The following is a 12,855-nucleotide window of genomic DNA, read 5'->3' on the forward strand; positions in this document are numbered from 1 at the left end:
CTCGGCCTCCCCCTCCCTCTTTCCCCCTCCACCTCACTCACATACACTCTCTTCGTCAGTCTTTGACCCTCCATCCTCTCCACATGGCCAAACCACCTCAGTGTGTTCCTCATAACGCTTCCTATCACATCCACATCAACACCACAACGCTCCTTTATATCCTCATTCGTCAGCCTGTCTCTCCATGTGACTCCACAGGCTCCTCTTAAATAACTCATTTCCACTGCTCTCACTCTTGACTTGTGTCCTTCCAACAACGTCCAAGCTTCACTTCCGTACGTTAGAGTTGGTATCACAATACTGTCATGTAGTAACTTTTTCACTTCCATGCTCACTTCCCTGTTTCTTATCACTGCTTTCAAAGAACCAGCAACCTTTCTTCCCTGCTGTACCCTTTCAAGCACTTCACCCTCCAAACCTCCATCCTTACTCATCACACTACCCAAGTACTTAAACGTACTCACATTTTCCAATTCCTCACCATCCAACCTCGCTGAACATTCACTGACTTCACCTCTCTCAAAGACCATCACTTTACTCTTCCCTACATTCACCTTTAGATTCCGTTTCTTACACACTCTCTCAAACTCATCCACCAAGCCTTGCAGCTCCCCTTCGTCTTCACTCAACAACACGGTATCATCTGCAAACAACAGTACAGGGAGTTTCCAAACATTATCCTCTCTCACCAGGGCCACTCCAACATCCACTACCCTACCTTGTACCTCTTTTATTACCCCATCCATGTACAGATTGAACAACCACGGAGACATGACACATCCCTGTTTCAACCCAACTTTCAAAGAGAAAAATTCACTTAGTTCACCATCCACACGCACTGCAGCCTTCGCACCATCGTACATACTCTTCACAGCATTCAACAACTTCCCATCTATTCCATATATTCTTAACACTTTCCACAATCCTAGTCTATCTACCCTGTCATATGCTTTCTCCAAATCCATGAACGCCGCATACAACTTCTTTCCCTTCTCTAGAAGCTTTTCCACTAAAGATCTGAGAATGAATATCTGATCTACACAACCTCTTCCCTTCCTAAAGCCTCCCTGTTCTTCTCCAACTAATTTCTCTGTTCTTTCTCTAACTCTGTCAATAAGTATCCTACCATACACTTTTCCTATTATACTAAGAAGACAAATGCCCCTGTGATTACCACACACTTCTTTTTCCCCTTTTCCTTTGTACAAGGGAATAATTATACCTGACTTCCAATCCTCCGGGACTCTACCTTCCTCCCAGGCCAATCTGCACATCTTCCACATCCATTCTACTACTATCTCTCCCCCATGCTTCAGCATTTCACCACACACTCCATCAATTCCTGGGGCTTTTCCTGATTTAACTTTCTTCATTGCTTCCACAACTTCTATCCTACTGATTTCTTCCTGTCTTCTCACCTCCCTTCTTCTTCCAGCCATTCCCCAGCCACTTATACTCGCATTACTTCCATCCTCCACGTTCAACAATTCCTTAAAGTGTTCTCTCCATCTGCTCACTTTTTCTCCCTTCTCCACTAGTAATCTACCATTTTTATCTTTCACTCCCCTGCTAACTTCACTTCCACCCTGTCTTACTCTTTTCACCTCTTTCCAGAACATTTTCTTACAGTCCCTCCACTTTACACTCAAATTCCTTCCAAATTCCTCATCCACTCTCTTCTTACTCTCTCTTACTAATCTTTTCACCTCTCTCTTTCTTTCTACATATAACTCTCTCTTCCGCCTCTCAACTTCTTCCACGCCCCTATTTCTCATCCATTCATTATATGCTTTCTTCTTTTGTGCCACAGCCCGTTTCACCTCTTCAGTCCACCACGCTGTTCCTTGCACCCCCCTCCGTCTTCTCTTCCTTCCACACACCACATCACATGCTGCACATACTTCTTCTGTAAATATTCTACACACACCTTCCACGTCCCCCATCTGCTCCAACTCATATTTGCCCAATCGTTCCTCCACTTCTCTCTTATACTCTGCCTTTTTCTCATCCTCTTGTAACCTTTCCACTCTCCTTGCAACTACTCCTTCCTCTCGTCTTTCCCTTCTTCTATTCCTCCATCTTACTTGAACTTTAACTCTGGCCACCACCAAGTAGTGGTCAGAAAGTCCACTCCCCCAACCTCTATAAACTCTTGTATCCAATATACATCTTCGCATCCTTTCATCCACACACACATAATCAATCATTGCCTTCCTTTCACTCAATTCACCACCCACCCTTCTCACCACTCGCCATGTATACCTGTGGATCATTTTATGCCTGAAGAGGGTATTGGCTATCAACAACCCCCTCCCAGCACAAATGTCCACTAACGCACTCCCATTCTCATCTATCTCAGCAGGCACACCCCACTCACCAACAATTCCATCCACCTTCACATTCCCAACTTTACCATTCATATCACCAATCAAAAACACTCTATCATTCCTTCCAAACTTTTCCATGCACACTTCTACATTTGTCCAGAACTCTTCTCTCACTCTTCTAGCACGATCTTGTGTTGGCGCATACACACAGACAATCGCCCACATTTGTATTCCAACTTTCAACTTTACCCACACAATCCTTGATCCAACTGATCCATACTGTCTTATGCTCCTCTTCCATCTTTTACTCACAACTATACATACTCCTTCCTTTGCCCTCTCATTCTCACCTACTCCAGCACATATACCCCATCCATACTCCCATTCTCTCACACTTTCTCCTCACCATTTTGTTTCAGTTATTCCACATACATCCACTTTCGCATCCTCAAGCACCTGGGCAATCTCTCTCTCTTTCTATCTCTTAGTACAGTGGCTATAGACCAAATTTTGACAGAATTGTGTACTTTTTGACAAAAGTAAGGAAACTGGCACAGATGTAGCCCATGGCATGTAGATTAATTTTAAGCTAGGTACCCATTGCTATCACCATGGCAACCAGCCGCAATCTTGAATTTCAAGTTGGCCGCCTTTAAGATTTGAAACTTACAGTATCTCAGCTAATTGCCACCATAAAAGCATGATCTTAGTGTCTAAACATACATTTTCAACACACTGGAATCCATTTCTGGCATTAAAAAGAAGAATTACATGACGCTAAACAACAATATGCACGGATAAAATCAAAATTAGCTATATTTAATTTACAACACTGGCAATATATGCATTGTCATGATCCTGCTACCCCAGGCCACACAGTCAAATGTACACAGCCTTCACCTCAAGAATGGTTAATTGTCACTGCATCCACTGCCACATTAGCAGAGTTCAGTACACTGAAGGGTGGATGAGTGGCGTTTACATTATCCCCTGCACGCTTTTCTGCAGCTACAGCGAACCAGTTCATTGCATGATGCTGATGCATCAAGTAGGTCCGTCCAGAATGGCTTCCATCCAGAACCTTTTTCACTCCACCCCCAGAGTCCAGGGCTAGGGAGAAGTGGATCAGGTACTAGAGCTTGAGACCCATATGTACCCTGCTTGGTACACTCTTTATGTGCTGACATAATGCTGTCTTCATTGGCGGAACATGTTCCACTGTTCTGAAGCCCTGCGCAAACAACTGCTTCTGTGCTTCATTCACTATGCTGTGTGCATGGTCCAGCTGTACATTACAACGATGAACCTCTCAATTTCACTGTGGACATGTGTATCAACATCATTGTGTCTTGTTGATAAAGTATGGAAAGCGTCCGTTACAGTGGGAAATACACACCCAGCTAACCAGGTAGATTTCTTTCCATGACCAAGGAAACTTGACACTGTGACACATCCACTAAGGGCATGAAATACCATAAAAGCCTTCGCTTTTAGGCCCAGCTTGTTCACAGTTTCATGGATAGCAATATGGTGAAATTTTGCACCAACACCAAAACTAATCCACAACTCATTTACTCCAAAAGCGTGGAAGAGTCCTATAGCCAAAACCACCACATCTGTGTCTACTGTGCAGATAGCCAACTTTTGCAGCCCTTGTTCTGTACAATGTGCCACATGCAACATGATGTGTGTGTCTGCCTCTTCATGTATGCAAGGCTGTAGCAGGGCTACATCAAGCAGTGCACTCTGATCACTGGCAACAATTCTCTCGCCCTGTGTGCTCCGAACCACCTTTCCATTGGCACTGTATGTTCTCACACACTCACACAAATACTGGAACAGTTCCTCTTCGTTTTGGTCCAATCTGAGGAAACTTTCCCAATTTCTTGGGATAGGCGATTCTGGAAGTAAACATTGCCTTTGACTGGACCCGCTCTGCAACTTGCGATCATGTGTGGACTGCTTCAGACTTCCAGGAAAGTATCTGTCCCATACAAGGTCAATTCTGCTGACAGATTCCACTTGGGAGGCAAGGTAGGGTAATCTTCAAAAGTGCAGCTGCAACGTGGCTTCAGCATAAGAATAACAGCAGTACTATCGAGCACCTTTGCCTCAGCATCAGGAGCAATATGTGACAAGAAAGACAGCTTTTCCAGGCATTCCAGTAAATCTGACTTACTTCCTTGCCAGAGTTGGCCCATATCCGAAATGGATGGCAGAAATTCCAGGGTCTCTTGTTCAAAGAACTTGTTAAGGTCCCCTTGTCTGGCTTGACATGCAATGGAAAACAGGGTGCAATTTGTTTTCATAGATGCAAACTGTTCCTTCCTTCATGACAACTGCTTTGCATAAAGTAAGCTGAGGAGCAGCAATTTGTTCATTGTCACAATGTCACCCAGTGGCTTATCTAGCTTGCTTCGAAGACGTTCATCAATATACTTACAGTACTGTTTCTTGCCTACATCTTCAATGGTATATACTGTGTTCATGATGATTTTTGTGTCAAGGGTGATCATGTCCCTGTTGTCTACAAGGAAAGGATTTCCCTTCTCCTCCAATGTAGACATCAAAGAGCGGACGTCATTGGCAAAAGCATTCTGGATACTACTGTGTTGCTCATGGTGTGCTGCTGATTTCTTCTGACTGGATGAAAATCTTCTTCAAATTCAAGCACAAGACAGGAGATCTCTGGCCCTGCCACCATCCATCTCTCAAGAGCCTGCGGATTCTCTTCAAGCCGACAGCACCGCCCTCGCCCTTAATGAGATCACTGAGTTGTTCATGGCATTGGTCCATTGCCATGACAGAGAAGACATTCTGGGTTTTGTGTACAATGAAATGGCCATCCATAAATTCCTTGTAGACACCAGGATGTGTTTTTTCAAGGTTGACCATGTCTGAAACGTGCATAGGAAGCCATCTGTTGTAGTTGGTGTAGTCGAGTGCAAAGAGCCATGGAAGAATCTACAGCAAACATTGCATGTATAGCTTGAAGTTCCTTTCCCAGATTGAACAGAAGAACTGTAAAACCATCAGTTCCAGTTCCTACCTTGGAGTGAACTGCCATCTGAAAAAATGTAGGTGAGGTATCTGAAACATTAGCCATTGCTATAGTGTACAGAAGCTGATATGTAAAACAAATTCTGGTACCCTAATAGGCTTACAGCACACACCTTTAAAAGAAGTTCACACAATTAGGTATACCGACATATATACTGATACTATAGATATGTGTTTGTACGCTGCCAATTTGGGAGGGTCCACAAGATGATTTGATCAATACAGCTTCATCTGATGATAAAGAGCATCCCAGAAATAGATTCTTTGATCTTGAAAATGTAAAATTAGACACCAAGAGCATGTTTATATGCTATCTACAAGCTGCGATACCACAAATCAAGGAATTTTAAGGCAGCCATTTTAAAATTCAATATGACGGCCGGTTACCACGGCAATAGCAATGGGTACCTAGCTTGAATTTAACGTACATACCATGAACTACATATATGCCAAATTTCATACTTTTGTCAAGAAATGCACAATTCTTTCCCTTAGCCACTGTACTATATCTATTACCAGATGCCATAATCCAGTAAGGGATGGCCATTTGACTTTGAGGTATTTGTTTTATGGGCAGGGGCAATAATCCTCCACCAACCCACTTGCTGACTCGTAGGAAGCACGTATGGTTTGGTTATATGGTTACCACCCAGCACTGTAAATTATTTCTTGGCTTACAGGAAACCATTTGGCTTGTCACCCAATGTAAAGCCACCTGTAAAGAGTAATAGAATGTGACAGGAAAGATGGGAGACACAGGAAGAGAGAAGGGCATATACAGAAAAAGAATGATGATGATGATGATGACCATTATGTTTTGTATGCCCACTGCATTTTTAGGTCTGCTTGATCAGACAGTGTTAAACAAGAGGAACAAATGTTGTATGATGTACTGCAGTAGCATTTTACAATGGCTTTTAAAGTTAGGTTATGTATGAAAGGGGGCCAGGGGAGAAGTCCATTATCCGGACGGAAGCACTACCCGGACATGCCTTTGGCTCTATTACGTCGGATAATCGAGGATTACTGTAGTTTGGAAAGTATCTCCCAGACTGAATAAAAGCCTCTGAAAGCAGCAAGATTAGAACATGAAATATCATCAGAGTGAAGGTGTTAACCAACCTACGCTTCTGGTGGAATTACATGCAAAAAAAGCCTCCATCTGTCTTGTGGAAACTCTATTATATTAAAAAAGTCACAATACCATCACTCTGACTGGTGCCTCCTATCACTAGACCAAAAGATGTCTAGATTTTAAAGGGCATAAAACACAAACAGAGTAATGCAAACCAGATAATGCTCACTGACCATCTGTCCTTGAAAGTGAAGTAGAAGAGAGAGTTTGTGATCTTGGCACCGCTCTGTCCACTGAAGACATACATGGAATCTCTCGCCACCGCCACGGGAAAGTTGCAGCATGTTGGCGGGCAGTCTCCCGTCTGACTAATTTCCTCCCACACACGATTTTCTCCCTGAAACAGTTGTTTAAAAAAAATATATACAGTATATTACTTAACCCATTCAGTGATGCTGGAGAGGGATGCCTTCACATGGTGGCACTGATATAATATGATGGATTCACTGGTCACAGCTGGAGGGCTATGTGTCCCAGATCTCATACTTGGACTTGGGACTGTGTGGGTGAGTGGGGACTGTGGTCTGTCTCTCACCGTTATTTTTATTTTTATTTTTATCAATTATGGGAACAAAGGAAAATCAGAGCAAGCCTGGGGAACCTAAATCACACAAGGAGATCAGAGTGGCATCATGGAATGTGGGAAGTTTGAGGGATAGAGCAAGGAAAGTGGTGCAGGCGATGAGTAGGAGGTGGTGGATGTTGGACGTATGCAAGAAGTTAGATATACAGAAGGATCAACCAGAATGACTGCTGGGAGGGACTGTCGAAACAAAATATTTTGGCAAGGTAGGGCACATGGATATGGTGGTGTGGGTGTGTTGGTTAAGGAGAAATGGGTGGAATATGCCATGAACGTAATGAGAGAGAGTGAAAGGATAATAGTAGTGAAAATTTTGTTCAGTGAGTTAATATTTTCATTTATATCGGTATATGCCCCACAGGCCAGACTGGATGAAGTAGAAGAGGATAGACTCTGGGATGACTTAATATGTGAAGTAAGTGGTATGGGGGATGATGAGACTGTAGTTTTGGGAGAGAACCTGAATGGTCATGTAGGTGAGGCAGCTCAAGGATATGAAGGAGTACATGGGGGATATGCATATTGTACAAGAAATAAGGAAGGGTTTGGCCAGGCAATGAACATGACTGTGTGCAAAACACACTTCAGGAAAAGAGAAAGTAGTATGAGTCTGGGGAAAATAGCAACCAGATAGGATATTTCCTGTACAGGAGGGCTGATAGGAGGTTACTGAGGGTTGTTAACGTTATAGGGAGCAAGGAGTGTGTGCAAAAACACAAGCGACATGGTGCTTAAGGAGCGAGTAATGAAAAAGAGGACCTATGCACCTAGCAGGAAAAAAAGGAAGTTGAAAAACCACGCAGTAAAGGATGCTTTCAATGACGAGGCGAGTAGAGTGGTGGCTGAACAGGAAGTTGACAAAAGTGTTAATGAACAGTACAGAGCTCTCAAGAACAATCTCCTGAGAGTTACTGATTCAGTGTGTGGATGGATATAGAGTCCCCCCAAACATACAGTATCTTGGTGGTGGGATGAAGGTGAACAAGCTGCAGTTAAGGAGAAAAGAAAGCTTTTCCGGGAACGGAAAAGGGGTGGTAACAAAGAGGAATACTTGGCTGTCAAGCTTAGGTTAGAAAAGAGGTTTACAGGACAAAATCTGAGTCTCAGAGACTTTCACTGGATAACCTAAATAGCATGAAAAGGAAGAATATGATATTTAAGGTGGCAAATCAGATGAAGAGGGAAAACAGGGATATCACAGGTGAGCAGCATGTGAAAAATGATGAAAGAAAGGTATGGGGATATTTAAGATGTAGGGAGAGAGCATTATAACAGGTTGTTGAATGAAGAGCTTGACGGGAACTGAGAAGTTTTTGGAGCCAGCAGATCCAGTGTTTGGCCCTTGGCCTTTGATTGATGCTGCTACTGTGAGCGGGCTGCAGGTGGGGAAGGCAGCAGGTGTGTCTGGGTTGACTGCTGAAATGCTGAAAGCCTCAAGAGATACGGGAGTGGGGTTCATTACTGACTTGATAAATACGATTATATATGAGTGTGATGTCCCAGATGACTGGCTTAGGAGTGTGACTGTAAATGTGTACAAGGGGATGGGTGATGCCCTGGAAAGAGGAAATTATAGAGGAATAAAGCTTTTGGACCTGATAATGAAGGTACTGGACAGAGTCCTAGAAGGTATGATTACAGAAACAGTGAATACTGATGAGATGCAGTTTGGGCTCATGCCAGGCAAAGGGACCACTGATGCCATATTCACTGCTTAACAGCTTCAGGGAAAATATATACGAAAGAAAAGAGATCTGTACTTTGTTTTTGTTGGCTTGGAGAAGGCCTCTGATAATCCCTAGAGAGGTAGTGAAGTGGGCAATGGGAAAGCTTGGGATCGAGAGTGGCTGGTTTTCTTGGTTATGGCTATGTATGTGGGTGCTCGCAACCAGGTAAGAGTGAATGGAGATTTGAGTGGAGTTTTCTGTGAATGTTGGTGTTCATCAGGGGTCAGTCTTGAGTTCCATGTTGTTTATCACGGAATGTGAAGCCCTCTCAAGTGACTTCAAAAATGGATTCCCATGGAAGACATTGTATGCCAATGATTTGGTGCTGATTGCAGAAAGGGAGCCAGAGGAAAGATTTAGGAAATGGAGAGATGGTATGGGACACAAGGGCTTGAGAGCAAATGCAGATTAAACAAAAATGATGGTATCTAAGGCTGGTGGCAGTACTGTCAAAGAAGAGGGAGGGTGACCATGTTTGATTTGCCACAAGGGCATGGGAATTCCATCTTGTGCAGTGTGATAAGTGGGTGCACATGAGATGTAGTGGTATTACAGGTAGACTGCAAGATAATGCTGATTTCATGTTTGCAGTGTGTCGGGGAAAGCATGAGGAGATTGTCAGGTGTGAGAGGATTGATTTTGCAGGTGAGTCTCTTGAGTATGTGGAAGAGTTTTGTTATCTGGGAGACATATTAAGTGCTGGAGGGGCTGGAGCTAGCTCTCTGGCTAGAGTGAGGAGTGGTTGGAAAAAGCTCAGTGAGCTGTTGCCTCTCTTGACACCGAGAGGGCTGTCCTTCCGTGCTAAAGGATCTTTGTATGCAGCATGTGTTAGGAATGTAATGCTGTATGGTTGTGGGACCTGGGCAGTAAAGGAAGGCCTGGGGGAACTAGGTTTACAATGGAAGAGTTAAGAGGTAGGAGGATAGGAGGGGACTGGAGTGTATTGGTGTTGTGTTGAGGAGGGGTAGATTTTTTTTTTTTTTTTTTTTTTTTTGAATAACAGAACAGAGGAAGGAAAAACAAATGAATAAAAAGAAAACAAATCCATGCACCAGATTACTGGTGTCCTCTGTTCATAAAATATCTGTAACAGTTAGACCTGAACAGCAGGAGGTTGAAGTTTGGAGGGAAACAACTCTGGGGAAGTGGGTTCCAGAGGGATGAAGTTCGGGGAATGAAAGAATTCTGATAGGCAGAAGTTCTGCAGTATGGCTGTGACATTCCAGTCATGAGCGCTGCCAGCTGCCCGTGTAGCACGAGGGAAGGCATGGAGAGGTGGCACCATGGACGCAACTTCGTCTGAGCATTTGCTGTAGAAATATTTGTAAAGTAACGCAAGGGAGGCAACATTCCTTCTTACTTGTAGGGGAGGTAGTTTATTATTAATAGCAGGGTTATTAATAATTCTACCAGCTTTGTTCTGAATTTTGTCTACTTGTTTTAATGTAACCTCTCTACATCCACTCCACAAGGGTGAGCAGTATTCAAGCTGAGAGTGCACATGGCTCTTATAAATTATAACTAACTGCTCGTCAGTGAAAAAGTTACGGACTCTGTACAATAATCCAAGTTTCTTTGAGGCGGTTTTAGCAAGTGATCTAACATGAGAGGTCCAGCTGAGGGCATTGTTAAGCAAGACGCCGAGAATTTCAATACTTTTGGAAATGGGAATATTTGTAGCACTGAAGGTAATATACAATTCTGGCAATACCTTGTCTATTAGTAAATTGCATATATTTAGTTTTACTAGCATTAAATGAGACAAGGTTATTTTGTCCCCATTCACTGATCGTGGATAAGTCTTGATTTATAGAGATGGCTGTACTGAGGTGAGAGTTAGAGATATCGAACTATGTAAATGGATGTCTGAGTGTGAATGAACTATGAAGTGTTGAGTCATCTGCATATGAATGGATGGGATTGTTGGTGACAGATAAGAGATCATTAATATGAACGAGGAACAGGGTTGGTGCCAGAACTGAATGAGGTGGTTTGGGCATGTGGAGAGGATGGGGGATGACAACTGGGTGCAGAATGTGAGAAGTGTTAATGTTAAGGGTAGGGTTTTGAGAGGTAGACCGAAAAAGACCTGGGATGAAGTCACTGAATGCGACCTCAAGGATAAGGGACTGAATAGAGAGGCTGCTAGAGATCGAGCAGCATGGAGAGCTGCCATTAGGTGGCCAAGGCTAATGCATGCAAGCATGTTGGAGCCTTTAAAAATGAAATGAAACAAAACTCCTCTGTTATACAAACATCCCTCTCCTTCCCTATCCCCAAAAAGGAGGATGGTGGACTATGGACCAAACCATTCCAGTAATCCGCTGGGTTCACATTCTGATTAGCGTATGGCCACAACAACAATAACTTATTCAGCCTAGGGAAATCTACTTCAGTTTATTTTTGCTCTTCCCTGATGCTTGTCTTCAGCTTAAGATAAACTCTTGAAAGTGGTGGTGTTACAAACTGCCTCAGAACTTACCTCAGAATATGAGACACTTTCTTAGGGTGAATAAACTGAATTGGCAGCACAAGAAGAAAACAGACTATCCCTGAGACTAAAAACATTACCAGCCAATTCAATGTTAGCCCCTTTGTGGAGTTGGGGCGGGCAAAGCTACCACAGTTATGCACATCTATGAATCAATGACAAATCTACACATCTCTCTGGTATTATATGACTGAAAAAGCTTGTCACCTATGGGCCAGTGTTTTTCAAACTTTGCTGTATGAAAGACCTCTAAACAAATAAATAAACAAATAAATATAATATCTACCTATCTACATACCTACTTATCAATCTATGAATATGGCATAGTTCACCATACTTTTGCCAGCAACTATGTATATAGGGTGGGGAATGCTGATCCCTGCCACCCTCTCCCTTTTGCCATCAGGCATGCGGGGAATACAGGGTACAATATCCTTTCTCCTCTACCCATCAGATTAGTCATAAGGTTACCATTCAGCAAACATAGTAAATGGCTTCCTGGGTTTCATGAAACCATCTGCACAGATAATACATGATTAATCAGTGCACTGTGTTCTATGTATCACCCTTCATTATCCCAGTGCCCTTAACCTTTAAACAGAGTTAAAAACACTGATCTCACCCCCAGAGGTATTGTCCACATGTCGTTGAGCCTAAAGTTGCCATCATAACCAGCGAATATCCACAACTTTCCCTCATAGACCGCTGCGCCATGAGCTGACCGAGGCACTGGTGCCCTGAAATACACATTTATAATTTTTAACACCTATGTCTTCTATGCCACTGGATTCCTATATCCCTATTTCACTTTTTTGTTGTCTTAGCCTTACTTATTAACTGCCTCCTTCACTGTCCCTGCCTCATTCATGCAGCTCCTGTCTCATTCATTCAGTCCTTGTCTCACTCAATCAGTCCCAGTCTCATTCATTCAGTCTCTGTTTCACTATGTCCCTGTCTGATTCATTCTGTCTTTGTCTCATCCATTCAGTCCTTGTCTCATCCTGTCCTTGTTTCATTCATCCAGCTCCTGTCTCATTCATTCAGTCCCTGTCTCATCCTGTCCTTGTCTCAGTCATCTGGCTCCTATCTCATTCATTCAATCCCTGTCTCATTTATTCAGTTCCAAGGTCACTTCTGTTCATCTCATTCTTTAGTGTTCCTGAATCATTAATTCACTCCTTGGTTCATCCATTCACTATCTGTCTTATTCTTCACTGCCTTATTCACTGTGTATCACTGTCTTAATCGGAGGAAGAGGAAGAGGATGGGAATGGTGAATGCAGTTTTAACATTATTAAATACAGTACTGTATAACTCAGAAGGAAGACTAAAAATATATACTGAATGTCGAGATGGCAACAGTCACTTGTTGGGTGACGTGGCCTTCTCCAACAACAACATCCTTGATGCTGCAAATCACAACGCCATTAGGAGAATGGGCAAACCCGTCCAATTATCACCCTTTCAGCCCAGTCCCCTCGGACAAAGCCCTGGGCAGAGATGGAGTATAGGAGACGAGGAAGGAAGTGAAG

The 12,855-nt window shown here is 43.1% G+C and overlaps 1 protein-coding gene across 1 annotated transcript in view; it reads right to left on the bottom strand.

Annotated features, from left to right (window-relative positions):
* Window positions 1-12,855, bottom strand: part of Lztr1 (Leucine zipper like transcription regulator 1) — a 93,050-nt gene that overhangs the window by 56,576 nt on the left and 23,619 nt on the right. Inside the window, exons 5-6 of the mRNA XM_080283021.1 lie at window positions 11,946-12,060; window positions 6,696-6,859 (exon numbers count right to left, since the gene is read on the bottom strand). Coding sequence (XP_080139147.1) covers window positions 6,696-6,859; window positions 11,946-12,060 — 279 coding nt within the window. The remainder of the gene's footprint in view (window positions 1-6,695; window positions 6,860-11,945; window positions 12,061-12,855) is intronic.

Source organism: Coenobita brevimanus, chromosome 95 (genome assembly GCF_032717465.1).
Source record: "Coenobita brevimanus isolate Jiangsu-jjx chromosome 95, ASM3271746v2, whole genome shotgun sequence".
Classification (NCBI taxonomy): Eukaryota; Metazoa; Arthropoda; class Malacostraca; order Decapoda; family Coenobitidae; genus Coenobita; species Coenobita brevimanus.